This window comes from Acomys minous, assembly GCF_964271855.1.
Source record: "Acomys minous genome assembly, chromosome: 2".
Taxonomy (NCBI): domain Eukaryota; kingdom Metazoa; phylum Chordata; class Mammalia; order Rodentia; family Muridae; genus Acomys; species Acomys minous.
In genome coordinates, this window is record NC_140484.1 from 49,967,218 (window position 1) to 49,993,843 (window position 26,626).

Consider the following 26,626-nt stretch of genomic DNA (forward strand, 5'->3'; position numbering starts at 1 on the left):
TGAGGCGGTCAGGATTGTCTGGGACCATCATGGATAGACAGATTGAGAACATGGTGCTTTCTCCTTTCCTTGTAAGTCCCTTTGACTCTGCATCTCCAGGAAGAAGGCTCTGGCTGGGTGGGAGAACTAAGGACCTGTTAGACAGGTCTGCTTGGGGCTGGCTCCCCTCCCCCACTCTGGGCAGGGAAACTGAAACTGCTGCTTGCAGGGCTTTGCCAAATCAGTTTCTCCTCAAGGATTACCTGCTCACTGCAGGCAGGCAGCTCCCCACCCAAGGAGCCAGCCACTGTGGGAATCCTGCGGGTGGGGGCAGGCTCTGCTCAGCTTACTGGGTGTGCTGCTTGCCTGCCAGGCCCTGAGCATGCACAAAGGCTCCCTGCTCACTGAGGGCTGGCTCGCCTGGAGGCCTGAGGGAAGTTGACTGTGTCCCAGTGCCTTGCCCATTACCTCGTGGCCACATGCCTGGCTGGGAGGAGTGGGGAGCTTGTACATGGAGCAGATGAAGTCTTTGGGAAGAGACGAATCATCCTTCTAACACCTTAGGTTTAGAACTGAATGTTTCCTTTCATTTTTTTTTTTCTCCACCCTAGCCAGAAGTTTTTCAGTGTACGGGCCTAGTATCCACAGCATGCTGGGCAAGGCTACTTAAGAGAATCAGGCTCCTTGGCAGGGTCACCTGAGGTTAGCCAGGATCAGGAAGAGGGCTTCATGACAGGCAGCTCCTGCTCACTTCCTGCTTCGGTCTGAGGGACAGGCCTAGAAAGCTCAAGCACACATATGAAGAACTCCATTCACCCTGGACAGTCCTCAGAGCCTTTACAGGTGTGGAAACGGGCCCCAGGAGAGAGAGTGATTTGTTCAGTTACGTAACTTGCTTGGGCAAATTTGGGTTTAGAATAGATCTCCCTTGGGGCCCTTGATACTTGATTGCCCACACAGCCCCCACTTTAATGGCAGTTCTCCTTAGAAAGCCTGTAGACTTCCGTGTCAGGAAGTGATCTGGGAAAGGACAGGTGGAAGGACAGCAGCCCAGCTCTTCATACCAAAGACACTGGGTTCTCGCCAGGGTCCGTGTCCATTCAGGTGCCAGAAAGCCTGAGGGAATGGATTTAAAACAGTCGCAGCAGCATTCCAGCCCTGGCTCAGGTCAAACGGGTCACATGGGTTAAAGGCTGTTGGGTAACAAGGATTCAGGAAGATCTGACCCAATGACACTCCAGTTTGACTTAGGAAAGCATTCTGGAGGGCATGCTAGTGGCCACTGCTGTGCCCAGAGCACCAAGAACACAGAAGTGACTGAGTCCTGGAAACCTCCCTGGGGCTGCTTTCATGTGGTATAGTAGTGAGCAGTTTGGCTGAGAATGCTTAGGGGACACAGTGCAGACGCGGTGAGGTAAGCTAGATGGAAGCGTGGAAAGCTTCCTGATGGAGTGATGTCTGGCCTTAGCTCACCAGATGGAAGGGTGGGAGCTCTGTGGAGACAACGTGACCTAAGCTGTGGGAAGCTACACAACAACCTGGAGGGCTATAAACACTGCCAACCTGGAGATAGGTGGCTGGAGCCCAGCTGCTGCCAGGTAAAGGAAGCCAGTCAGCCCTTGATGCAGTGGTGGAAACAGGTGGGAACCTTAGGAGTCTTATTGGAAGCAACTTTACCTGTATGTGGATATAGACAAAAACATAGGAAGACATATACCCACAAAGATGTATCAGTCCGGGATTATGTGTAGGGAGGGGGAAGACAGACAGAATTTTACTTTTATATGTTTGTCTTTATTTTGTGCATGTGAATGCAATCTAGGTCAGAGGAGAACTTGGAGGAGTTGGTTCTCTTACCATTGAGGTCCTGGGGACCCATCACAGGTCATCAGACTTGGCTTCATACCTATATCTGCTAAGCCATCTCACCAGCCTGAGACAGAATTATATGATTAGGTGTGTTTGGGGTGTGACTTCCTATCCCTGGTGCAGGGTACCCTGTTGGCAGAATGCTCACTTGGTGCTCCCTCTACCACCACAAGCTGGTGGCAGGACAGCTTTGTGTGTATGGACAGTAGGCCCCGCAGGAGACTTTGCTTTACAGCAGGATTAGCTGAAGACACTGGAACAGTTAGGCCAGAGAGCAGGATTGCTTTCCCTTTTCCATAAGGAGTGACTCGTGGGCCTTGGCTGCCACTAGAGGTTCTGGGGGGGGGGGTCTGTGTGATGTAGTAGTTGGTGAGAAAGAGGAAGGATCTAATGACTCTCTGGCCCCGGTCGTGTCTCCCCCCCCCCCCCCCCGAGATTCCTGCTTGTTACCAAACAGCACCTCTCTGTGGCAGTCTTGGGATCTGTGCTGGGGAGGGAGGTACCCTCCTCTCTCTGCAGAAGTCTTGTGTGTAGCTTCTGCTCTACACTTGGCTACAGACAGGGTTCCCAGCCCAGCTAACAGGAGTCCCCTTCTCACTTATCACTCAGTCAGGGTCACAAGTACTCAAGCCTTAGGTGAGATAACCAAGACAGGCTGTTTTGATGATCAAGGTGACCATGCGCCATACTGCAGAGGCAAAGCATGAGAGACTGACCTAAGGTTAAAATGCACCTGCACCTGCCTTGGAGGCTTCATGAGGCAGCACTTACTGCTTACCTGTCTCCCTCCAGGGATGTGCTGTGTACTGTGAAGTCTGCCTTTTACTGTTTCCCTCTCTGCCTTTTCCTGGGGAGCATATACCTGCAGTGTTCTACTTTGGGTAGGAGAACCATTCAAAGTCCTTGGCAGGAGCCCAGCCCACTTCTACCCAGGTTGGTTCCCTCCCTTTTCCAGCCTGTCTGATGTGCTTGTTGCCCAGAGTTTTTAGGCAGCTGATTGGCTCTGTAATGGCTAGAGGCTGGAGATTGTGCAGTGGGAACACAGCCACTTCCTTTTCTGGACTCTTGGGTGGGGCTTGAAAATAGAGACATAATCTCTCCTCCTCCTCCCCCCCTCCTCCTCCCCACTCCCATGCTGCCAGGCAAACAGGAGTGACCAGCTCTGAGTGGGACTCAGCTCCCCGCTTCACTGCACTGCATGACTGCAGTGATCTGGAAGAGATTAATGGACAGTGAGCATGGGAACTCTGCCTTCTTGAGCCAGGAGGCTGATTGTCCTGTGAGTGAGACTGGGGCTCTTTAAGAGGCAGTGGTGACTTCACTGGTATCCCGCAGGTGTGCCTGAGGCTACTGTTCTTTAACAGTTGGGACTTTCTCCCCCAAACTCCTGCTGCCTGAGAAGGCTAAAGCCGCTTTGTTTGTCCTTGGAACTCCTGGCGGTACAGATCCCTAACCAGGCTTTTAAAAGCTGCCTATGTTTCTGTTTGTGTTTTCAAGACATGGCTTTACTATGTACACCAGGCTGGCCTTGAACCCACAGAGATCTGCTTGCCTGTGCCTCCTAAATAGTGAGATTAAAGGTGTGCACCACTGTGCCTGGCTAAACTGGATATTTTCATTCCTAACTTAGTTACATTCAAATGTTTTTTTCTTTTTAAAAATAGTAACTTTATAAAATTTGTTATTACACTTTATGTTTGTGAGGGGATATGGGTGTGCCATGAAGTGTGTATGGAGGGCAGAGGACAGCTTGCTGGAGTAGGTACTCTCCTTCCACCACGTAGGTCTCAAGGATCAAATTTTGGTCATCATGCCTGTCAGCAAGTACCTTTATCCTTTCAGCCATCCTGCCAATACTACGTTGAGTTTCTTTAGCAGCAGCAGGTAGAGGAGGCACAGTCCCTACCTCACAGGACTGTGGGTGGGAGGTCAGGAAAGTGCTGCTCCTGTCCTGGAAAGGGATGTGGTAGAGGTGAAGGGCTGCCAGGGGCTGTATCTGTTCTCTGTTTGGCTGGCCAGAGGCAGCGGCGCCTTAGTCTTTTGCTGACCTCTGTGGTCAGTCAGGAAGCACCACTGGCAACAACTTCCTGCTGGCAGCCGTGAGGACCTTAGAGCAGAGCCCCAGCTTGCTGAGTGGGAGGATTGGTTACTTAGGGTCAATGGGAACTGGAGCTGGGGAGGAGTGTGGTGACAGAGCCAGAGGCCAGCTTCTTCAGCCTGATTGCCCGGAGCAAGGGCCAAGTGCCCAGTGCCTTCCCTTCCTGTGTCTGGCTGGCGACCAGCATCGGCAGGTTGACCTCCAGGCTACAATGGATGATCCTGACTCTGCTGTCTCAATCCTGTGTGTCATGGAGCTGGGCCTCAAGGCCGTTTCTTTCTCTTAGTCTGACATTGGTTAGGGCAAGATGTGATCACTGGAAGGTCTGCTGTGGTGCTTTGCTTCTAGCTAGGAGTTTGGATCTCTGAAAACAGAACTCACTTTAAGTACACACTTGGCATATCTCCTCTTTGGACTGCCTGGGTAGCCCAGTGTAAAACCCTTGGCTGCGTTTGAGCCCCAGCACTCAAAGGGAAGTGTGAAAGTAAAGTGATAACAGTCATCCCTCTGGATGCACACATGCTTCTTGGAGAGTCACGAAGGCTTTGCCTGGGTATTTATTCAAACTAGGACTCCTAACGTGGAGTTTATAATGTAGACCAGGCTGGCCTGAAACTCACAGAGATCCACTTGCCTCTGTCTCCCAAGTGCTGGAACTTGAGACTACAGGTGTGCGCTACCAGGCTTGACCAACTTGAAACTCTTAAGGAGCTTTATGTCGCTCATCTGCATAGCTTTCCACCTCACCCCAAATAAACCCACCTAACAGTTCATGCACAGCTGGGGAAAATGAGGCATGCTCACTTAAGGGTATTTGGCGTAGGCAGCTGGTTTGGCATTTGGTAAGAGATGTCTTCTTTGCATTTGAGCAAAAATGTCTTGGCAAGAAGCCTCTGTACTGTGTTCCCAGTACTTGCCCTGTGTCCCAGGTTTGCCCCTCTGCCCCCCTCCCCTGCTCTCCCCTGCCAGGTTGTTTTAATCCTCTTGCTTATACAAGTGCAGTAGAACGTGTCGGCCCAGCTCACATGACCTTGGTTATCTCTTCATGGGGTAACCAGCATCAGCGTTAGAGGCTACAGTCATTTGACCTGGTGGAGCTGACTAGGTAAGGGAGCAGATTCCAGGAGGAAGGCTGGTTCAGCCAAGGGATGCACTTGGGAACCTGTATGATTCCTTACTGAGGCCCAGGTGGGAAATGTCAGTGTCCACAGAACAGGGTTTCAGCTGTGAGATGTTTCCTTCCCTTCTGCTTTTATTATCCCAGGATTCCTACTTTTAGCATTTCTTTTATTTCTCCTGTTCTCAGATCTTGGCTATAAGGGCCACACATTCAACTGTTTTAGGAAACGGTCTGAGCCAGTCGCCAGCTAGTTCACAGGATAGCCTCCAAACCTTACCTGCCCAAATAGCTATCCTGTAAGTGGTGGACGGGTAATGATGGGAGCCTGGCTGCCACAGAATGCCTCTTGGAAGGGACAGCCAGGAACCAGAAGTGGAGCTAAGCTGAGCATTCACCCTCGCACACGAGTTGTCCTCCGCAAGGCGGAAAGGCAGCCCAAGCTCTAGTAAGTGTGCAGCAGTGTGTGTGCATAGTACATGATTGTGTGCAAGCGCACGTGTGTCTGAAACACTAGTCATATTTCCAGCTATGATTGGTAATTTGCAAAGCTTCCAGACCCATGTGTATAGAAAGTCCTGGCAAGATGGCAACCCTTTGTGCTTGTGGATCTGTGGTGTACTACTCTGGGTTTTTGTAGGGTGGGATATTTTTGTTTAAAGAGCTTTTTATCAGGGGAGCCTGGCATGGCCTTTTATGGAAAGGATAGAACAGTTGAGCTGCTGGAGCCATCTCTGGCTCTATAAGAAACCCAAGTCCTTGTCTGAATTGTGAGCTTGGCCTTTGACTGCATAGCTTTCCTGGACTTGAGAAGAACCATCTCTTCCTGGAGGTGCTCCGCAGCTGTTGTAGTTCCTGGGTAAAGAAGGTTGGGCTGGGTCTCTGGCAAGCTTCAGAGTAAGTTAGAAAGCATGGAGTTATGGTCATGACAGAGGGTGTTTCTTAGTTAGTACAGGCCGGGTTAGTCAGAGAGCTTAGGGTAGAGTTTGGTCATTGGTAATTTCTGATTTTACCGTTTTCAAGACTTCTGTTCAGAAACTTCTTTATTCCTGCCAGGCTCTTTGTCTTTGGTGGATAGCATGGACTGGGTAGAGCAATAGGGTGAGCACAGTAGTATCCTCTGCTCAGCATGATTGCAATTCCAGGTAGGTTGTTCCATGCTTATTGCCAACTAGAATTTCCTTTTAGGATATGTCGGGGGCATTCACATTCCTTTCTTGGTACTCTTTTCTTCCCTGCCCTCTCAAATAATTCAGAGGTGGGTAGTTCCCCCTTGGCTTCCTGTCTCCTTCAAAGTAACCCAGCAATCCTTCATCAGTCTGTGTAACAGTCCATCTGACAAGACCCCACCGTGGCCCCTTCTCCCCAGCACACACAGGAAAATAAAGCACACTAAGTGGTCCTGGAGTTCCTGTCCGAGGCCAGGACACCCAGAGCTGGATTGTTGTCACCAGGCCTGAACTGGCTCTCCTCCGCATCACTCACTGCTCTTGGAATCTGGGATAGTCATCGTCTCTTCCTGGAGCTTTGAAAAGAGGCTGGCGTAGGACTGTGACGACACATGGAGTGGAGAGGACTCTGGTCTGCTTGGCACACGTCGCTCCTGGGGCTGAAAGTGTGTGTAGCTAGGGCCTCTCCAGAAGCAAAATGGCCATTGCTTTCACTAACTGAGCATTTGCCCACTGCTCTGCCAGCTCTGTCCCCTGGCCTAGAGTGGCAAGCTGAGGGCGTGGCTCTCACTGGGAAGCTTGGACTTTCCAGTCTTCACCTTACTCCTGGCAACCAGCCTATCCAAGATGTCTGTTCCAGCCATGGCTGCTTAGTAACTGGATACAGCAATGTCTGCCTTCGGCCCAGGATGCAGATAGGCATAGCCCCTATTTTGTGCTATAGAGAAGGCAGCTCCAAAAAATATTGGCCCCAGATGTGTCAGGACACTGTCAGCAGCTCACTTCCTTCCCTCTAGCTGGAAATTTCTCCCGTCTTACAATAGCTCTTCTCTCCTGTAAGGCAGCAGACCTTCAAAATGCTAGTTTCCATCTGGGTTCCTGTCTCCTCAGAGCCTCTCTCCTATTCCCCTGCAAACTCCAGACGTGCCAAGAGTTTGTGAAGGATCCTTGTTCAAGCCCTCTGTGTCACACTATCACCAAGATTTGGGAGATTAGGGTGTTTCGTGTCTGTGGTGCCTAGAGAACAGAGCTATATTCCCAAACTGGACCAATGTAGTGGGGGTGAGAACATAGCTTCCAATTGTAAGGTTTCTCAGAAGGAAACTTTTTAGCAGTGCTGGACAGGGACCCAGGGTCAGGCTCACAGTAGAGCCAGCACAACACCGCCGAGCTCCCCCAAAACCCCACCTCAGCTCCTCTTGCCTTGTGGCAAGTGGGGGATTTCTGGAGGCACACACTGCAGTTGATTGTGTTTGCCTGAGCATTCTGTTTAGTCAGTAGTCCCAGCAGCTAGCATACAAAGTTGTCCCAGGTGGCCAAACCACAGAAGATGAAAAGATGTTCCCCTCTTCCTCATAGGGTGCTTGCTGGAGGCGGCACTGGACTGTTATGGCCTTTCGTCACAGGTGTGCCCAGGATCTCTAGTGCAGTGGATTTACTCTAGTGGTCAAGTGGACCCCCTTCCGTGGCTCAGGCCCTCTCCCATTCTGATGGGCTATCTGCAGGAGAGCATGGGCATGCTGCACCTCTGCCCATTATGGCAAGGGAGCCTGTCTTCTGGAAAGAGCAGTCAGTTGAGTGCATCCATCTCTTCAAAGGAGTAGCCGCACTATGCAAAGTCTGGTCTGATGGAGGCGGTTATGAGGCTCAGATCAGTGACAGCCTTGGGTGGTTTCTGAAGCCTTTCTCCTTCTCAGGCTGACCTCTGGCCACAGTGACTTCTGGGGTGGTGAACAGCCCTGGTATTTTCCCTCCTCCTTCCTCCTTCAGCTCTCTCTTTGAACTTGCAGGAGTAGGAGGCAGTCGGGGTTATACTTGCAGGAAACAGGGAAATGGGAAAGAGACACAATTCTTGCTTAGCTCATTCCAGCAGCTGCTGGAACTGGGTAAGACCTGGAGGCCTGCGTCCCAGCCTGGGGCTGGCTGTACTCCTAGGCATGAAACCACCACAGCCTGCCTCATCAGACAGGGCAGGACAAAGGGTTAAGTCTGCATCAGGTAGAAAGACTGTTGCATAAATACTGAGGTTTTTTTTTTTTTTTAAAACATCTCACGCTTCTTTGTTGCTTCATTTTGGCAAAGCCCCAGGAGAAGTCAAGGAGATTCTGGGAGGAGATGGTGTGCTAGGTGGTGAGTCACTGAGCTCCCCGCTGCCGCCGTGTTTATTTAGTTCCCGCATGCCTCACTGTAGCAGGAGGCATTTTGGGGAGGGGCAGAGTGGGAATGCTGCTCTGTGTAGTGGGACAGCCCATTTTGGGAGCACCCTAGGGTTGACAGGGCCTTGTAACCAACCAGAGCACTGGTTCACACAGGAAATACTACAGCAGCACTCTCAGTGTAGCAGATACTAATGTCCCCTGCAATTTTTGTACAAGTAGTTGTCACTTCCTGATCAGTCAGTGGCTTTTGAAATGGTTCAAATTGCATTGTATTCTCTCTGCAACACATACTGTTTTCCCCAATAAAACAGGAGGGATTGAGTATGGAGAGGCAGAGAGGAGCTGTCTAAAGTGGGAGGCTTTAATTGCCTTGAGAGGCAAGGATTCCCCCTTTGAGGAAACAGGGAGCCAAGGAGCAGATGGCATGTGTCACCTTGCTGATCCCTGGCTGTCTGCTCTCCAGTTTCTGTAGGTTACTGACTGCCTTCCATCCACTGGTGGGTAAAAGCCCACTTGGTTGTTGTAAGCTGAGAACATTGATCTGAAGACACACTCAACTCCTCCCCTTTTTTGAATCAATAATTTTTTTTTAAGATTTATTTATTGATAATTTATTCAGTATCCTGCCTGCATGTGTTCCTGAATACTAGAAGAGGGCATCAGATCTCATTATAGATGGTTGTGAGCCACCATGTGGTTGCTGGGAATTGAACTCTGGACCTTTGGAAAAATAGCCATTGTGCTTAACCTCTGAGCCATCTCTCCAGCCTCTGAGTCAGGAATTTGAGGTTGATCTTGAACTTGATCTGTAGCCAGGAAATGACCTGGAACTCAGAATCCTTCTGCTTCTACTTTCTGAGGGCTGTGGGTGTCTGCTGTCACACCCAGTTTATACCGTGCTGATGCTGAGCTAGGGGCTTTGTGCATGCTAAACAAGTGCTGTGTGGTGTCTTCTGTGTGGAAGACACCAGGCTAGCCCATAAGCTTCCCTGGCAGTTTTCCTGTCTCTGCCTCACATCTCTCTGTAGGTATGTTGGGAATGCAGATGCGTACCACCATGCCTGTGTCTACATGGGTTCTGGAGCATTGTGCTCAGATAGTCAGGGCCTGCCTGGGTAGCAAGCGCTTGGACCCTCCAAGCCACACCACCACCCTCACTTTGTTGTTGCTGCTTTGTTGTTCTTAGGACAGGGTCTTGTTGGGTAAACCAGGCTATCATAGAATTCACTTTAGCCTAAGCTAGCCTAGAACTCGTGGCAGTTCTCTTGCCTTGGCCTCTGAATGCTGGAACCACAGGGTGTATTACTACACTCAACTCCCCAATACATTTTCTTTCTTTGAGACAGGTCTCATCCAGGCCGGGCTGGTCTTGAGCTTTCTATGCAGTGGCCAATAATCATGAACTTCTGATGCTTCCACCTCTGCCTCCTAAGAGCCAGGGATTACTTACAGTACTGTGCTGGGCGGAACCCAGGGCTTTGTATATTCTGGGCAAGCATTCTAACAGCAGAGCTATGTCCCTGTCCCCTGCCAACACTTTTTTTTTTTTTTAAATTTATTTATTTATTTTGGTTTTTCGAGACAAGGTCTCTCTGTGTTAGCCTTGGCTGTCCTGGACTTACTTTGTAGACCAGGCTGGCCTCGAACTCACAGTGATCCACCTGCCTCTGCCTCCCGAGTGCTGGGATTACAGGCGTGCGCCACCACGCCTGGCTTTAACACTTTTTTTCTTTCCTATTTTTTTTATTTTTATTTATTTATTACATTGTATTATATACAGTGTTTGCTGTGTGTATGCCTGCAGGCCAGAAGAGGGTACCAGATCTCATTATAGATGGTTGTGAGCCACCATGTGGTTGCTGGGAATTGAACTCAGAACTTCTCAAAGAGCAGACAGTGCCCTTAACCTCTGAGCCATCTCTCCAGCCCTTTCCTCCCCCTCCTTTTGGAGACAGGTTCTTACTATGTAGCCCTGGTTGGCGGATTTGAATGCCATGTGTAGCCTAGGGTAGCCTTGAAATCACAAAGATCTATGTGTCTTGAGTTGCCCAAGTGCTAGGATTAAGTGAAGACATATGTGACCACATCTGGCTGGCTTTTTTTTTTTTTAAATATGTGTGTGTCTCTGCATGTCTGTATGTGCACCATATGTGTGCAGGTGCCCAAGAAAGTCAGAAGAGGGCATGAGATCCCCAAAACTATAGTTGTAGGCAGTTGTGGGCAGTCTTACGTGGGTGCTGAGAACGAAGCCTGGGTCCTCTGCAAGAGCAGCAAGTGCTCTTTGGGTGTTTTGTTTGGTTTGGTTTGGTTTTCCCCCTTTCTTCAAGACAGGGTTTCTTTGTGTAACCCTGGCTGTCCTGGAACTCACTCTTAGATGCACTGCACTTGTCTCTGCCTCCTGGGTGGTGGCATCAAAGGCATGAACCACCACCACCTGGCTGGTACTCTTAACTGCCAAGCCATCTTTCCAGCCCCCAACACATTTTTTTCACTTTTCACAGTTGTTTATTACTGTACTGCATACTGTACTAAGTATTCTGGGCCACAAATAATGGCTTTTCTGGTAAGAAATTTGACCTTCCTTCCTCTAGGGATCAGGGGAGGACAACTTCTAAAGGATCAAGAAATTACACCTTCTCTGGCCGGGCGGTGGTGGTGCACGCTTTTAATCCCAGCACTTAGGAGGCAGAGGCAGGTGGATCACTGTGAGTTCGAGACCAGCCTGGTCTACAGTGAGTCCAGGACAGTCAAGGCTACACAGATAGACCCTGTCTCGGGAGAAAAAAAAAAAAAAGAAAAAGAAAGAAAGAGAAAAAAGAAAAAAATTACACCTTCTCTATTCTATAAGGACTTTAGCATAACTGATTAGGTGTAGGCACTATTGGACACAGGGTATGATAGTGAGCAAGACACCATCTGACTCTGCAGAGCTTGAAGGGAGTTACAATGTCGGGGACACAAGAAGAAACAAATCATACAAATCATGTGCTCTAAAGTCCAGAGAAGGAGTGCTTTAAGAAAGGTACTGTCTGCTAGTTGGAACACATCCCTGTAGTATGTGTACATGTGTGTCGTTCTGTCCCGTTTCCCATGAGACAGCCACAGTAGTAGAATCAGTATCCCACTGCAGGTCTGACTGCAGTAGCAACAGCTTCCCGGTACACAGCAGTGGAATTGGCAGTGGAAGCCCAGAGCCCAGAGAATATGCTAGAAACAAACTAGTATTCAGAGAAAAGGAGGTGAGCCTAAGAGGAAGTCCCAGCACCTCAGCTGCACTGGTAGTACCCAGCTACTTCCTTGGTTCCCTGTAAAGTGAGTCAGGCTAGTCAAGCAGTTCTTGTTGCCACTGCCTCCTGCCTCACCCCCACCCCCACCTCCACCCCCATCCTTCAAAGCCTAGGCTGCTTGCAGCCTGACTCTCCTGTGATATGGAGGAACTCACTGGTCTCCATGGTTACAGTAACCCACTGGTACAGGAGGAGCCAAATGAAGTGCAAGGCTGACAATGTGAGCTTCCCCCAGCCCTTGGCACCACGTGGTAGTGGTGTGTTGGCTGTTTCTGGAAGGAAGAAGTTAAGGTACTAGCAAGAAGGGGCGATCCTGGTGGGACCACTTTTATCTTCGTTTGCGCTATACAGTTGGCAGCTATATGGGTGTCCTCTTCGTGCCTCTTGGAAAGAGGCTTCGTGTAAGGAGAGAGTCTTCTGCCTGATACTGTCACTGTAGCAGGGATTTGACTTTTCCTTGTTCTAGAAGGAGCTTTGGGGTAGTGAGAATCAGCTCAGCTACATACTGGTATTTGCAGTCAAGGTCTTAGAGATTATGGGCGAGTGGGAAACAAGTGAAAAAAGGTAACAAAAAACTGAACACCAGGTACTGTGTGGTAAGCATGGATATCCTCTGAGCCTGTGAACTGGGCATCCTTCCTTAGGTTCCAGTTTAGAGGAGTCACATAACCTTCCTCTGGTGTGATCAGCTACTTGGTAGCAGGAATGTGACTTGCTCCTGAGTCCCGCCTGTTCTCATGTCTCCCTTATGTACAGTAGGCAGAGACTGGGTACCTTCTCCACAGTTCACTTTAAGAAGACAGGTGCCTGAGCTCAGTGGACTTTGCAAAGTGGCCCTAGCTACACAGGTTGATGTTTGACAACAGCTTGCTAAGCTCACGAGACAAATGAGCCAATTCAAGGATGAGGCAAGACTAGACACTTGGGGCTGTTCTGGTTGGGGTGCACAGTAGAATCCTCAGCGCTCTGAGAGAAGTCCAGTATCTCTAGTGGCCCTGAAGATCAGAGCTTGAGCACTATTGGTCATTATGGCTCTGCCTCTGCTGTGAGGCCTTGTGGCCTGCAGGCAGCTCTCACTGCTGGGCTGCCCTGCTGTTCTCTCTGCTATGGGATGAGGGCTGTAGCACAGAAACTGTTGGATAGTAAGCAACACTGAGAGCTTCAGTTGCCTGATCTGCTGGTGTTCAGAGCCCAGGAGGCATTTCGCTGGCTAGAGAAAGCAGGCAGCCCTTTGAAGTCTTGTCACAGCAGAATGTTAGGGGAGTGTGGGTATTCTCCAAGCTAATGTATCTCAAGGAGTTTGGAGGGCCTCCCTACTGGTAAGTGCAGAGTACAGTTTTTATGTTCTCTTCTACCCAGAATGCTCCTGGTATATGGACTATTGGCAGTTGAGAATGACAGTTGCTTGGGATCAGAGGATGCCAGGCAGGCTCCTGAATGGCACGAGGGAGAGCTAAAAGCCTGGGGACTTGTTACAGCCCCATAACTTCATCTGACTCCTATTCCATTTCTCCCTAGCTGCTCTCTTATAAGGTCAGTGCTTGGTACTTCTTTGGTTGACAAAACCCCAGTTTCACACACAAATTCTGTCACATTGCAAAGCCCAGGGACTGGGAAAATGAAGCTGTTCGGTATCGCTCTGGCTTATGGTGAAAAGGCAAGCTTTAGTCGAGGATCCATGCCGACCCTCTCTCCTGAGACCAGGGCCAGCTGGGGAGCGTGAGAGAAGACGGGGTGCCTCTCCAGCAGTGCTCACCTCTCACCTCAGTGAAGCTTTGTCCTTCCTCTTCAGGTCCCCAGCTGTCCCTGAGCCTCTTTCCCCCTCCTGCTACCTGTGGAGGAATGTGGGGGTTGGTTCACCTTTTTCCAAGGGTGGGAGTCAGGAATGAGAGGAAATCTCCTTCAAGAAAGGTGGAGGAAGCAAGATTAGGAAAGGGGAGCCAGGCGTCGTGGCGCACGCCGTTCCCGCACACGCTGTTCCCCCTGGACTTAAGAGGCAGATGCAGGTGAATCGCTGTGAGTTCGAGGCCAGCCTGGTCTATCTACAAAGCGAGTCCAGGACAGCCAAGGCTACACAGAGAAACCCTGTCTGGGGTGGGGGGCGGGGTGGGGGAAGACTAGGAAAGAGACCTGTCACGAACAGTGGGTGCTGCTGTGGTAAGAGGGGCAAATGCCCTTGTACTCTACCCCAGTTCTCCACTGAGAGGCTGGGGTATCCTGGGTATGTCTTATAACTTATATCAGTTTCTTGATGGAAGAAGAGGCTTGGTATATGGCAGACATTTCTGCTCTCCCTGAGTGGCATGGCTTCCCAGAGGTCTGTGCTTACGTGCTGGGAGGACACAGAGGAAGCCTTGGATGTTCCTAGAGGGTTGATGGATAACCAACATGAGGTCTTTACAGAACTGCTGATGGGAACGACCCTAGCCTAGAGAGCTGGAGAGAGCAGCAAAGAGGCTGCAAGCATGACATGAGTGGTCTGTCAATAGCCCCAAAGCCACCCCAAGTCTATATCATAGGGACATTGTTTTTTGGCACTTGAGGTGAACAGGGGACCCTAAGGACACATCTGCAGAAGCAGGGCTAGAAAGAAAGGGGACATCTAGTTGGGCAGAAGTTAGGGGAAAGACTTTAATTCTCTGTCATATGAAGGGCTCTGACTTAGAGCTTATCCACCCTCAACGGCTTTCACATGTTCCCCCGCCCTCCTGGGGTTGCATTGAACTGTTTGAGGTCTTAGTGCAGCATTTGCTAAGGCTGTATCTGAGGAAGAAGGCCCAGTTGCCACTGTGGGCTCACTGCACTCACCCTGCTTTGGTGCTGGGAAAGCTTTACTGCTCTCTGAGTTAGCACATCCTGGTCTGCGCCATGTTAGAAGCCTTGTTGATCTGCCTCCACCCAGGCCTCCCCTGCTGTGCAGCAGCCGAGATAAGGGCTTTATGATAGTCCAGGCTGAAGTCTGCTCTTCACTCTCTCCAGCTGTTACAGCAGAGCACCTTGGGGAGGGTGGGGCAATCCACTTCCGGGGACAGAGGGAGGGGGAAGGGAGAAGGAAGTTGTTCTAAACCCGCCTCTTGGTCTCCCTCCCTGTCTGCCCATCTCTTCCTGCCCCTCTCCTCTCACCTAACTTCTGATGTACCATCGTGGACTGTACACTCTTTCTGACCACTCAGCCTGACCAAGCCATAGGCTTTGTCCTTGTAGCTCTCTTGGCCAAACCTAGTCTCTCTTTCTGCTAGTGGTGGTTTCGGTTGCGACACAGTCTGTGTTCCCAGGCAGGAACCGCTTGGCCAGGCTGCTTCGCTTTTCACTGAGGAGGTGGTGGAAGGTGTCGCCTGTGCCGGCTGAGTAAGGGTGGCTGGCTAAGCCCGCAGCCCCCGCCCTGGGCCTGGCTCTTCCCGGCCTCTGTACTTTGCCCTCGCTGCCTGACAGGTTCTGCTGAATGGAAGTTGCTGGTAGTCCTTGTCCCCTTCTCCGGCTGGGTATGTTTTCCCCGTTTTGCCCCTTGGACTAGCCTGTCCTTTTTTCTCCTCTCTACTTCAAACAAAATCTTGCAAGAGTTGTTCAGTGGAGTTGGGTGCTAGCACAGGTAGTCAGCTTCTCAGGGAGGGCATCCAGCTGTCGAAGAGGCATTGGCTATGAAGGAGGAAAGGAAACGGGCAAATACCAAAAGATCTTTTGCCTCACCAGCCAGAGGCAAGAAAGCAGGCTGTGGAAGGAAAGGTATCACAGTGGGTGTCCGGCTGGGACCTAGGGCAGCTGCCCAAGGATGCCTTTCTTTAATCCACCTTACTTGAGCTTACTATGCTTTTGGCCAGGAAGTGCCTGCCTGGCCCCCACCCCCACCCCTGGCCTAAGTCTGACCCTTCCCAGAATGCAGAAGCCATAGTACACTTGAGGGCCAGCCCTGAGTGCTGAGCCCCTAAAACATGGCTTTTCAAGAGGAGAATAGTTGGTGGCAGCCTCCAGTATTGGGGCAGGGGGTCCTGCCCTGCCTGAGTCAGCGCCGGGCCTCTGGGGTGGAGGCTATTTTCAGGCAAGCCTAGCAACATACCAAGGCCAGGTTCTGAGCTCCCAGTCTGAAAGTCTCAGAGAGTCCAGTGGGTGTAAGACTGCCGTGTGCCCATCACTGATCCCAGATCTCTCTTGACTCTCCTAGATTAGGGCTGCCTAGAGTGTAGTATGGGTCAGAGCTCTGGTGTTGTACATCCTGCTGTGAACAGGGAGGCTGGGTGTGGGGAGTGGAGCAGAGCTTAGCCAGATCTTGCTTTGTGGTCCAGAAGAACAGCTAGGTCTCACCCCACTACCTGTTCCAACCAGGATGAATGGGCCTGAAGAGGGGAATTCTCTCTCCATAATGTCCTACCTCAGAACAGCAACAGGAGAGGGTGGGAGTGTTCTCACAGGGGCCTTGGTTCAAGAAGCATTGTCCACAGAAAGTTTTAGTTTCCAATGTCTTTAGATGCTCTTCCCAACAGGTTCTCCTCACCTTGTCCCTGTTTCTCTGCTGTAGAAAGTATCATGAAGAAATAGTGAGGGTCGGAGAAGTACTGGTTTGAGTCCTAAGAGTTGAGTGGCTCAAATCTGAAGAGGGGTTTGGTGACTGGAACAGGAACCAAGGAGCAGACACCAGAGCTGGCTGGCTTCCTTGGGTCCTATACAAGAGCCCTCTTGCAGTGTGCTGGGGACCAGCTTTTCACATCTACCCTACCTGGGTGCCTGGCTCCTCTTTTTTCCTCTTAAGCTACAAAGCCTGTGATAGTTAGCGAACAGCTCAGCTTCCATTTCACCTGTTCTGGAGACTAGCAGGGGCCTTGGTTTGGACCTTGTCACTCCTAAACATCTCAGTGAGACCATAGTTGGCTTAGGAAACTCAGCTTGGATGCACAGGGTTAATGACAGGAGGACTAACAGTAGTATTTGAGACATAAGAGTTGCTTCAAAAAGAAAAAACAAAAATCCCGGTCTCATTATATAACCTAGACTGCCTTACACTTCAGTTAACATTGGACAGAACAGTTGAATATGTTCTCTCATCTGCCAGTGAAAACTAGGCAATGTTTTATTGCCACTTTACAGATAAGGAAACTAAAGTTAGTAGGTGAGGAACTAGGACTCCAACCCTTTTCTGTACGTCAAACAACCCCCAGCATGAATGCCAACATAGGCCATCTTGGAAGGTTCTCTCTCCTTTTCAGGAAGATGTTGATAGCAAGAAAGTTAACCTGAGCTGAGTGGGCAGTTAGGATCTGAACTCTGGCAGTCTGTGCCTAGTATCTACATTGCTAATCCTAACCAATAAGGAAGCGGGCATACAGCAGGCCTCTGTGCTGCACGCAGCAGAGCCCAGGGGAGATGCTGCCCGTCTCACACAGACCAGCCCCAGAAACACCAAGGGGCCAGCAGGGCAGAGCACAGGCTGGCTGCTTGTGAGAGGAGAGCCACACCAAGATGACCGTGCTGCTGTTTATGCTGGGGCTTGTCTGGCACGCAGAGTAAGGTCCTAGCTTGTGCTTCAGAGCTGCAAAGGGCCCAGCACCCCACATCTATTTAGAATAAGAATTTCAGGTCTTTGGGCGTCAGCCCTACGGCACTCCTGCTGTCTTTGGTCCTTACTTCAACCCGGACAGTCATGCTTTTTCTCCATGGCTTTCGAAGGCTTCCCTTCAAAAGTCAGGAGGGGCTCTGAGGGGAAGAAACTGGGCCTGCCATCTCCAGTCCCAGCACCTACATAGTGCTTTATAGCTGCCCAAAACTAAGTTCCAGAGGATTCAATGACCTCTTCTGACTTCAGTGGGCTTATCACATATGTGGTGCACCCACATAGACAGACAGACAGACAGACAGACACACACACACACACACACACACACACACACACACACACAATTTTTTTGTTTTGTGTTTTTGGTTTTTTTATTTTATTGGTTTTGGTTTTGGCTTTTCGAGACAGGGTTTCTCTGTGTTGCCGTGGCTGTCCTTGACTCACTTTGTAGTCCAGGCTGTGTTTGAACTCACAGAGATCTGCCTGCCTCTGCCTCCCAAGTGCTGGGATTAAAGGCGTGCACCACCACGCCTGGCCATGATTTTGTTTTTAAATTATCAAGGAAGGGGTCTGGTGTTAGATTGGTAGAAAGAACACTTGCCCAGTATGTGTGAGATCTCACTTAGCAGGTGAGGCAGAAGGAAGGTTTCCCAGTTATTGGTGCCCTTCGGGCAGGAGGAGCACGGAATGGCAGTTGGTCAGGGATGATGGGACTAAGAAGAGAAAACATTAGATTTTGAGACCTATGAATGGTTTCAGAGTATCATCAGGAGACTGACCCACCAGACATAGCTGGGCATAGAACTGCCTTCTTTGCTTTTTTTGTTTTGTTTGTTTTGTTTTGTTTTTCGAGACAAGGTTTCTCTGTGTAGCCTTGGCTGTCCTGGATTTGCTTTGTAGACCAGGCTGGCCTCGAACTCACAAAGATCCACCTGCCTCTGTCTCCCAAGTGCTGGGATTAAAGGCGTGCACCACCACACCTGGCTGAACTGCCTTCTTTGCAAGTGTGAGGCACAGGGTTCCTTGGAGAAAACATGAAGCAGAAGCACGAGAGAGAGAAAAAAAATCTGTTTGTCCAGCCTCTGCTGTGGAGAGCTACAGATGGGCCACAGTGGGTGAGACTTGAGAACTGGTGAGGAATTATAACGGAGATGACACTCCCTTAGGGGTCAAGGGGCCTTCAGTTGTCCAAGTGCAAGGGCTTCTGAGGTCTGAACTAGCAATTCAGGAAAATGAACACAGAGCTGCTTCCCAAAGGCCCCGGTTGCCCCATTAGAGAAGAGGGAACTCTGTAAAGCCTACACGCTTCATGCCAAGGAACCTCTGTGGCTTTTGAAGACTTCCCTTAGAGCCAGGAGGGGCTGAGGGGAAGAGACTGGGCCTGGCATCTCCAGTCCCAGCACCCACATAGTGGTTTGCCTTAGGTTTCAAAACATTTTCATTCCCCAAAAGAAACCCCACACCCTTTACTTGTCACCCTCAGACTTCCCACCACCTTCTAGACAACCATGAATCTGCATCTGCCTCTCTAGGTTCGTGTGTTCTGGATAGTCAAAGATAGTCAAATAAGATGGCCCTTTGTGGCCGGCTTCTCTATCTCTTTGGAGCAGCGGATATCAGTGCTTTCTTATTACGTCAACTCTTCTTCCACTGTGTTATTGGGCCACGTTCATCAGCTGACAGACGTTGGAGTCGCTTCCCGTCTAGCACTCAGGGTTCTGCTTCTGTGAGCATTGATGCACAGGGAATCCTTCATACCTACTTTCATTCAAAGTGTGCACTTTGTGTTCAGCCCATACACCTGTGGAGAGTCTACGTGCCTGCTGCGTCTTCCCTCCTCGTTTGCATCACTGAGTACAGGAGAGCGGAGCAGGGCAGGCTGCTGAACTACAGAGGCCCAGTTGTTGAATTCATTTGTCGGACAGTGATGCACTGTTAGGTGTTGCGACGTGATGTGTCAGTGAATATTATAGGCCGTCTTCATGGACTTTAATCTCACTGGGCACATCAGTAAACAAATGTAAACAATGAATAGTAAAGGTTGAAGCTAAGAGCTGGGTAATAAGGGGGACACTGAAGTGGTTGGACCATGTGCTCCTGCAGTTGAGAGACAATATTCTCAGAGGGTGAGCAGGGCTTTCCTGGGCGACCTATGATGGGGGCAGAGGTTCCACTAGGTTACTAATGGGCCTTAATGGGGGTTGGTGGTATTGATGAGGCACAGCTCTGGTCCTGAGCTCTGCTGTGTACAGGATCTTAACCCTGAATCTTATGCCTTTGCACTGAAGACTGGCTGTGATGCCCTTCCCCACCCTCTTCCTCGTGCCGTATGAGTCTTTTTATGCCAGTCCTTTGTAGTTTGCCCCTGCACCCCAACCTCTTGCAGTTTTTTCAGAGGTGACAGTAGTGGTAGACAGAACTGGAGGGGGCAGCCTGTAAAGGCATGTCTGTTTCTACCCTGCAGCCCACCCTGGGACACCTTGATTCCAAGCCCAGCAGTAAGTCCAACATGCTGCGGGGCCGCAACTCAGCCACCTCCGCTGATGAGCAGCCCCACATTGGCAACTACCGGCTCCTTAAGACCATTGGCAAGGGTAACTTTGCCAAGGTGAAGTTGGCCCGGCACATCCTGACGGGGAAAGAGGTGAGCACTGGGGTTGGGGCCATGGCATACTCCCAGCAGGCAGTGCTGAGGCTGCTGCCACAGCTGGCCTCTTGTTATATGTAGGCGGGGGCTCTCAGGGGTGTGCTAGGAGCCAAGCATGAGAAGGCGGAGGAAATCCAATGGAGGAAGGAGCATCAAGTCCTACTTGAGTCTGGTCAGGGAAGTGATCTTAGGCTTTTTGTCTCATGTTCAGGTAGCTGTGAAGATCATTGACAAGACTCAGCTGAACTCCTCCAGCCTTCAGAAAGTAAGTGCCCAGTACCTCCCACCCCCTTCTAACCCCCCTTTTATAAGTGATCTGCTGACCTTGCATGACCACTACATCAAAGCTTCTGCCCCTTCGAGCCAGGTTGTGGTAGTGGCTCACGCCTTTAATCCCAGCACTCAGGAGGCAGAGGCAGCCAGGTCTCTGAGTTGGAGGCCAGCCTGGTCTACAAAGCAAGTTCCAGGATAGCCAGGGCTGCACAGAGAAAAGCCTGTCTCAAAAATGAAACAAAAACCAAAAACACTTGTGCTCCTTCCCTATGGCTCTGGCTGGGTTTCCCATGCGATTCCACCCAGTAGGCCTCCTGGCCACAGGCACAGGCTCCTCTGAACTCTCCCAGCCACTTGGCCCTGCCTGTTGGGCCTCCTTCCTGTCGTGCTGTCTTCTGGCCCATGTCCAGCTCTGCAGAAGCACATGTCTGTAGCACTACTAGAAGTACAGGTGGCTGCCCCAAGACGTGAAGTGGTCAGCGGAGAAGGCCTAGCGGTCAGGGTGGGGAAGCAGAGCCTGCCCCGGGCTCGCTGCCAGCTCCACTCCAGAGAGGAGCTGTGGAAGCCCTGGGTTCCAAGTCAGTGACGGGGCACAGGCTAAAGGCACTCTCGCTAGCCCTGCCCTCTAGGCTCTCCTGCTAGATACTCATTTTGTGAGTAAGCAGGTTTTGGTAGATAAAGTTGAACTTTTCTTCCCTTGTTAACTGGGGTCTTCATTAGATTGTAGGAGAGCCCCCAAATAGGAACATAACCCCAGTGCCAAAGAAACTATAAAAGTGTGGTGTGCATAAGAAAAGAAAGGGCGACTTTTGAGTATGGAAGGGAGCAGCTTGCAAGTGACTTGACAGAACTGCAGGTACTCTGTCTCCCGCGCTTTCCTGGGCTAAAGACATAGGAGAAGGGGCTCTAGACTGGCAAAACACACCAGCTCTTACCTGGGTGAGTCAGATTTCCCTTGGCCTTCCCACTGTAGCCAACTCCAGCTCACTTTTTCTAAGGCCTGGTGTCTGTCTGCCAAGGGGATTTTCATGACTGTAATACAGTGGCTGAAGCAGAGGGACAGAACCATGGAACTAGCCACAGAGATGGGAGAAAGGAGCCAGGCATGCTTACATGGAGGAGTTGCTCTAAGAGTTAGCGTGGATAGAGCGACTTGCCCGGCGTGCTAGCAGCTGGATCAAAGTGTTCACAAATGTTGTTAGCCCTGAGGGGCTTCTGTTACAAAACAGAAGCAGTGCGGCCATCACCAGGGCCTCCTGCTCAGAGCTCATGGAGGAAAGGAAGGAGGCCTGTCCCTGCTACACTGGCTCCAGCCCTGCACAGGTGAAGCTCGCATGGGGTGGGCCTTAGGCCTTGGAGCATTGTGGCTTACTCTGTTCATTTCCATTGACAACCAAGCCATCTCTTTTTTTTTTTTTTTTTTTTTCTTCTCTTCTCGCTTCTTTCTGATTGAATGGAAGGTACAAGTGCCAGACAAATAGAGGGGCTTTGTTCTGTTTTTTTTGTTTTTTTGTTTTTGTTTTTGTTTTTGTTTTTTGAAACAGGGTCTTATGTGCCCAGGCTGGCCTTGAACTTACCATGTAGTTGAGGATAGCCTCAAACTCCCATTCCTCCTGCCTCTACCCACCCAGGATGCAGAAAGATAGCCATTTAAAAAGCCTTGTTTTACATGCTCTGTTAGCAAGGCCGATCTCATTCTAGACAGTCCCTCTGCTTCCATTTCTTCTTAGCAGTGCTCCTTAACTTTTGAGCTCTTAAAGGCATTGGCCCTTGAAGGTTCTAGGCTCTCCCAAAGTCAGCCCCTCCAGACCAAATGGATATGTTTGAAAATGGGAAAATGGCAAGTGGCTCTGGGCACCATCTCAGATCTGTGTCGTCGTCGTCATCCCCTTGCCCCAGATGGTCACCCCTGAGTTGGTGGCCAAGAGCCTTTGCTTTTTCACCAGGGTAGATGTTGGATGAGAGAAAGGAGCAAGAAAAGCCTGGGCGCTGACAAAGCGGAAAGGTTGGATAGGGTTCCGTTTGTTTTAGTCCATGAAAGCTCTGGGACACTATTAAAGGGGAAAAGCCATTTTTACTGTGTCCTATAAATGACATCCAGGGTTAGGGTTCCAGACAAACCACCACTCCCCAAACAGACCAACAGACCCAGTCTGTTCCTTGTATAAGTGATGGAGCCTGGGAGGTTGCAGAACCCTTCCTTCAGTTCTCTGGCTCCCGCAGGGGAAGAAGTTCATTTCTGTCATCTTTCTGTATGGAAATGTATGGTTTGGAGCCCTTGATTTTGTTTCACAAAGAGCGTGAGTGTGTGGAGGTGGATTTGATTAAAATTGGCATCAGCTATATATAGGAGTGGCTTCTTCTGTCACTACCTCAGAGGCTCAGGAAAGAAGGGCCTCTCCCCCAGTGCAGGCCCTCTGGCATCTAGACGTGAGAAGATGACACAGTGTCCCCTTGGAGCTTCTCTCTGGTCGCCAGGCCAGTTGAAGGGTTTGTACTCTGAGCTGGCAGAGGAGCTCGGTGCTGAGTGCTCAGACTTGGGTTCCCTGTCCCTGCAGAAGCACCTGACTGCTGTTTTGAGGCGAGGGTTGGATGGGTGTGGAAGAGGGCAAGGTCTGAGTAGTAAGGTAGTGAGCTAGCTCTGCTCCTGCTTCTCTCGCTCCCCTCCTCACCTCTCCTCATGGGTGAGGGTTTTGGTCTCTTTGGGAGGGGGATCCATTTTTAAAAACAACAAGAAAAGATCTCCCCAGGGCTCTGGAGGGGCCTGAAGTAAGTTTATCAGGCAGGCATGAAATGAACCCTTGTGTTTTCTCTTCCAGCTATTCCGAGAAGTAAGAATAATGAAGGTTTTGAATCATCCCAATATCGGTGAGAGACACTGTTCCCCCCCCTCCCCCCAAGCAAGGCTCCACGTGCCCCCATCCACACATGCATCCTCCTCCACAACACACTGCCTTGTGAATTCTGAAGGCTTAGCTCACAGTTCAGCTACACCCTGGTGCTGTGGGCTACCCTAAGTAATTTGGACGGTTCAAGAGGTCCTTAACATGTCTGGACAAAGCAGGTTTGGCGTGTGCCTCCCAAGTCCCAACACAGCCCTTCTCTTGCAGTTAAGTTATTCGAAGTGATCGAGACTGAGAAGACTCTCTACCTTGTCATGGAGTATGCCAGTGGCGGTAAGTCTCATGCTGCTTCTTGCACTATTTCCCACTTGCATGTCCCTTCCCCGCCCACCTCCACCCTTCTCATGGTGCTCTCCTGGCTCATCTCTTGCAGGAGAGGTATTTGATTACCTGGTGGCCCATGGCAGGATGAAAGAAAAAGAAGCTCGAGCCAAATTCCGCCAGGTAGGTGTGTCTCCAGCCTGAGCTATAAGCCTAGTTCACCCTTTTGGGGTCTGGCTCAGGAGAGGAGCTGCCTGACCAGGTGGCCTTAGAAGAGGGTACTTCAAGCTCTGCTTGTCTGCGTGGTAACTTGGAAATAGATCATACGTGACACCTCTGCCAGCCCCTGTGGCTCACTCTCAGACCCCCAGGCTAACCTTTCTTCCTTCCTTTTAGATAGTGTCTGCTGTGCAGTACTGTCATCAGAAGTTTATTGTTCATAGAGATCTGAAGGTAAGGTGTGTCTGTATCTCCTATGCCTTCCTGTGGGTCTGAGTGGTTGCCTTCAGTCAGGTGCTAAATATTCCAGAAACTCCAGCCATTGATTTTATTCATTCATTCATTCGAGATGACCTGGAAATGTTTAAGAGTGGCCTTGTGCTTGTGCTCAGACTTAGGCTCCCCCCATAGCACCAGCAAGCATAGCACCTTTGCTCATGCCAGCTGTCGGGTATGGCAGGAATACCCCAGGCTCTCCTGGTCCTTCAGGCAGCCTGGTGGCTAACCTAGGAAAGAGTGGGAATGTGACTCAGCTATCACGGCTACTCTCTAGACGTGGTAACACATTATCTCTGTTACCAAGGTATTCATATTTGCACCGCCTGCGAGTCTCCTCCTTGCTAAAAGAACTGGCAGGCATGACCACGAAACATAGGCCTACTCTGGAGCTTTGTGCAGCTCCCACTCCATGCCTTCCTCTTGTCCAGCTTGTCTGCCGGCTTTCCCACTGCCCTCCATCCTGCCACGCCGGTGCTTTAGGCTTCTCTACATGGAGCTCTGATGCCTACCTACCATCTTACCTCCCAGGCAGAAAACCTGCTCTTGGATGCTGATATGAACATCAAGATTGCAGACTTTGGCTTTAGCAACGAATTCACCTTTGGGAACAAGCTGGATACTTTCTGTGGCAGTCCTCCTTACGCTGCCCCAGAACTCTTCCAGGGCAAAAAATATGATGGTCCTGAGGTGGATGTGTGGAGCCTGGGAGTCATCCTCTATACACTGGTCAGCGGATCCCTGCCTTTTGATGGACAAAACCTCAAGGTGGAGTGAAGTGGAGGCTTAGATCATGTTTTATTTTTCACTTCCTTTCGGCCTCTGGTCTTATTTCTGCCCTCTCAACTTTCTACTTATCCACATTTTTCTCAAGCCAGTGCTTCAGAGAAAGGCTTTCCAGGAAACAAAGCAGTTAAATGGTCTTCCGTGCTGGACATGGTGGCACGCGCCTAGAATCCCAGCAGTGGAGAGGCCAGGGCCAGAAGATTGAGAGTTTCGTGCCAGCCTGGGTTGGAGAGTGAGAGATCTCAAAAGCAAACAAAAAGGGGCTAGCAAGGTAGCACGGTGGGTAAAGTTTGATCCCTGCAGGGCCCAGACAGGGCAGGGAGAGAACCTGACCTACAGGGAGTCATTTGACGACCACTCACACTCACAACTGTAGCACACACACATCCAGAGTCTTTAGCCAGGCATGGATGGCACACACCTGTAATCCCAGCACGCGGGAGGCAGAGGCAGGCAGATCTCTGAGTTCGAGGCCAGCCTGGTCCACAGAGGGAGTTTCAGGACAGCCAGGGCTACACAGAGAAACCCTGTCTAAAAAAAAAAAAATCCTGTACTCACCCCCTCTGAAGCACTCTAAGAAGGCACAGGGTGTGTAGGGCTTTGTGCCTCACTTGGGAACTGCTGTGACCCATGCTTTCTGCTTCCCTAACCACAGGAGCTACGGGAGCGGGTACTGAGGGGAAAATACCGTATTCCGTTCTACATGTCCACGGACTGTGAAAACCTGCTTAAGAAATTTCTCATACTTAATCCTAGTAAGAGAGGCACTTTAGAGGTGAGCAGCTTAGAATCCAGCTGGCAAAAAATCCTGGGGTTCCCATGGAGACCCCCATGCTGAGTTTCCCCACCTCTACACTTTGCCCTTCCCTCTGTTCCCTAGCAAATTATGAAAGATCGGTGGATGAACGTGGGGCACGAGGACGATGAGCTAAAGCCTTATGTGGAACCACTCCCTGACTACAAGGACCCCCGGCGGACAGGTGAGGCTGTGCTGGCTGGGAGCTGGAGCCTGCTCACAGAAGGAGACCAGCCTTAACTGTCCTCCCCTCCCTCAACCACCAGAGTTGATGGTGTCAATGGGTTACACACGGGAAGAGATCCAGGACTCGCTGGTAGGCCAGAGGTACAACGAAGTGATGGCCACCTATCTGCTCCTGGGCTACAAGAGCTCTGAGGTGCGTGTTTCCCATTGCCCTGCCCTGCCCTGCCCTGCCCTGCCACCCATGCTGTGAGTGGCACCCAGCCGTTAGCCCCTGATGAGCACAGAAGCTCATCTTAGTTAACATGAGGCCTCAGCCATGGTGGATAAGGCCCTCAGTGAATGAGCAGGAGGTATGAGAAAGGCCAGGCCTGGGCTCTGAGGGGTGACTTGAGCTGGCTCGTTGTGTTGATTAGAAAAGGCTGAGGTGGTCTGGCTGGAAGGTCTGTGTTGGGGCCTGGTGGCCTTTTTCTGTCTGTCTGCAAGTGTCCATCTCCAGGTGTCTGTGTGCATCAGTGTCTGATTTACAGGAAGCTCCCAGTGTGTCACCTTTTTCTGTGAATCTGGATGTTTTTCTTGGTGCCATAGGTCTATCTTGGCTATGGAGCTGGTAGATCTACATTTATTCTTCTGCCAGTTTGGGTTCTTTAAGTAGTCGTCTGTACACCTACAACCGCCGCCTTTGGTGGTGGGAGGGTCCCTCTTGGTTAACACTGTAACCTGTTTTAGAGATACCTCTGTGGCAGGTGGTGTGAGCCCTGATTTCTCCATGGGATGGGATGAATCTCTTAGTTCTGAATGTGTGTTCTTGTGGGTATATATGTGTTTGTCTCTGGGTGTGAAGGCATGAGTGGCCGTCTCTGAGGAAATGGTGACTTTTGGGGGTGGTCTGTCTTTGGTGAGTTTGTTCCTGTCCATGTCACAACATGTGTGGTCAAGGGCATCTGTCTATATTAGTTTTGTAAGATGAAGTCACATGTGAGCTTCTATGTTAGGACAGGGTGAGACCTACAGGCATGTCCATCTGGAGGTATCTCCTCAGGACTTACTCTCTCCTTT

At 50.6% G+C, this 26,626-nt stretch overlaps 1 protein-coding gene across 9 annotated transcripts in view; it reads left to right on the forward strand.

Annotated features, from left to right (window-relative positions):
• MARK2 (microtubule affinity regulating kinase 2) overlaps positions 1-26,626 on the forward strand; it is a 67,063-nt gene that overhangs the window by 32,191 nt on the left and 8,246 nt on the right. For 7 of the 9 annotated variants that reach the window (XM_084760491.1, XM_084760494.1, XM_084760486.1 and 4 more), the window contains exons 2-11: positions 19,688-19,867; positions 20,082-20,135; positions 22,963-23,011; positions 23,254-23,319; positions 23,420-23,490; positions 23,704-23,760; positions 24,334-24,570; positions 25,244-25,363; positions 25,469-25,568; positions 25,651-25,763. In XM_084760491.1, the coding sequence (XP_084616617.1) occupies positions 19,733-19,867; positions 20,082-20,135; positions 22,963-23,011; positions 23,254-23,319; positions 23,420-23,490; positions 23,704-23,760; positions 24,334-24,570; positions 25,244-25,363; positions 25,469-25,568; positions 25,651-25,763 (1,002 nt within the window). In that variant the 5' untranslated portion in view covers positions 19,688-19,732. Of the gene's footprint in view, positions 1-13,078; positions 13,212-15,006; positions 15,161-19,687; positions 19,868-20,081; positions 20,136-22,962; positions 23,012-23,253; positions 23,320-23,419; positions 23,491-23,703; positions 23,761-24,333; positions 24,571-25,243; positions 25,364-25,468; positions 25,569-25,650; positions 25,764-26,626 lie in introns of those variants that run through there. The other 2 variants (XM_084760490.1, XM_084760488.1) reach the window with 2 other exon arrangements.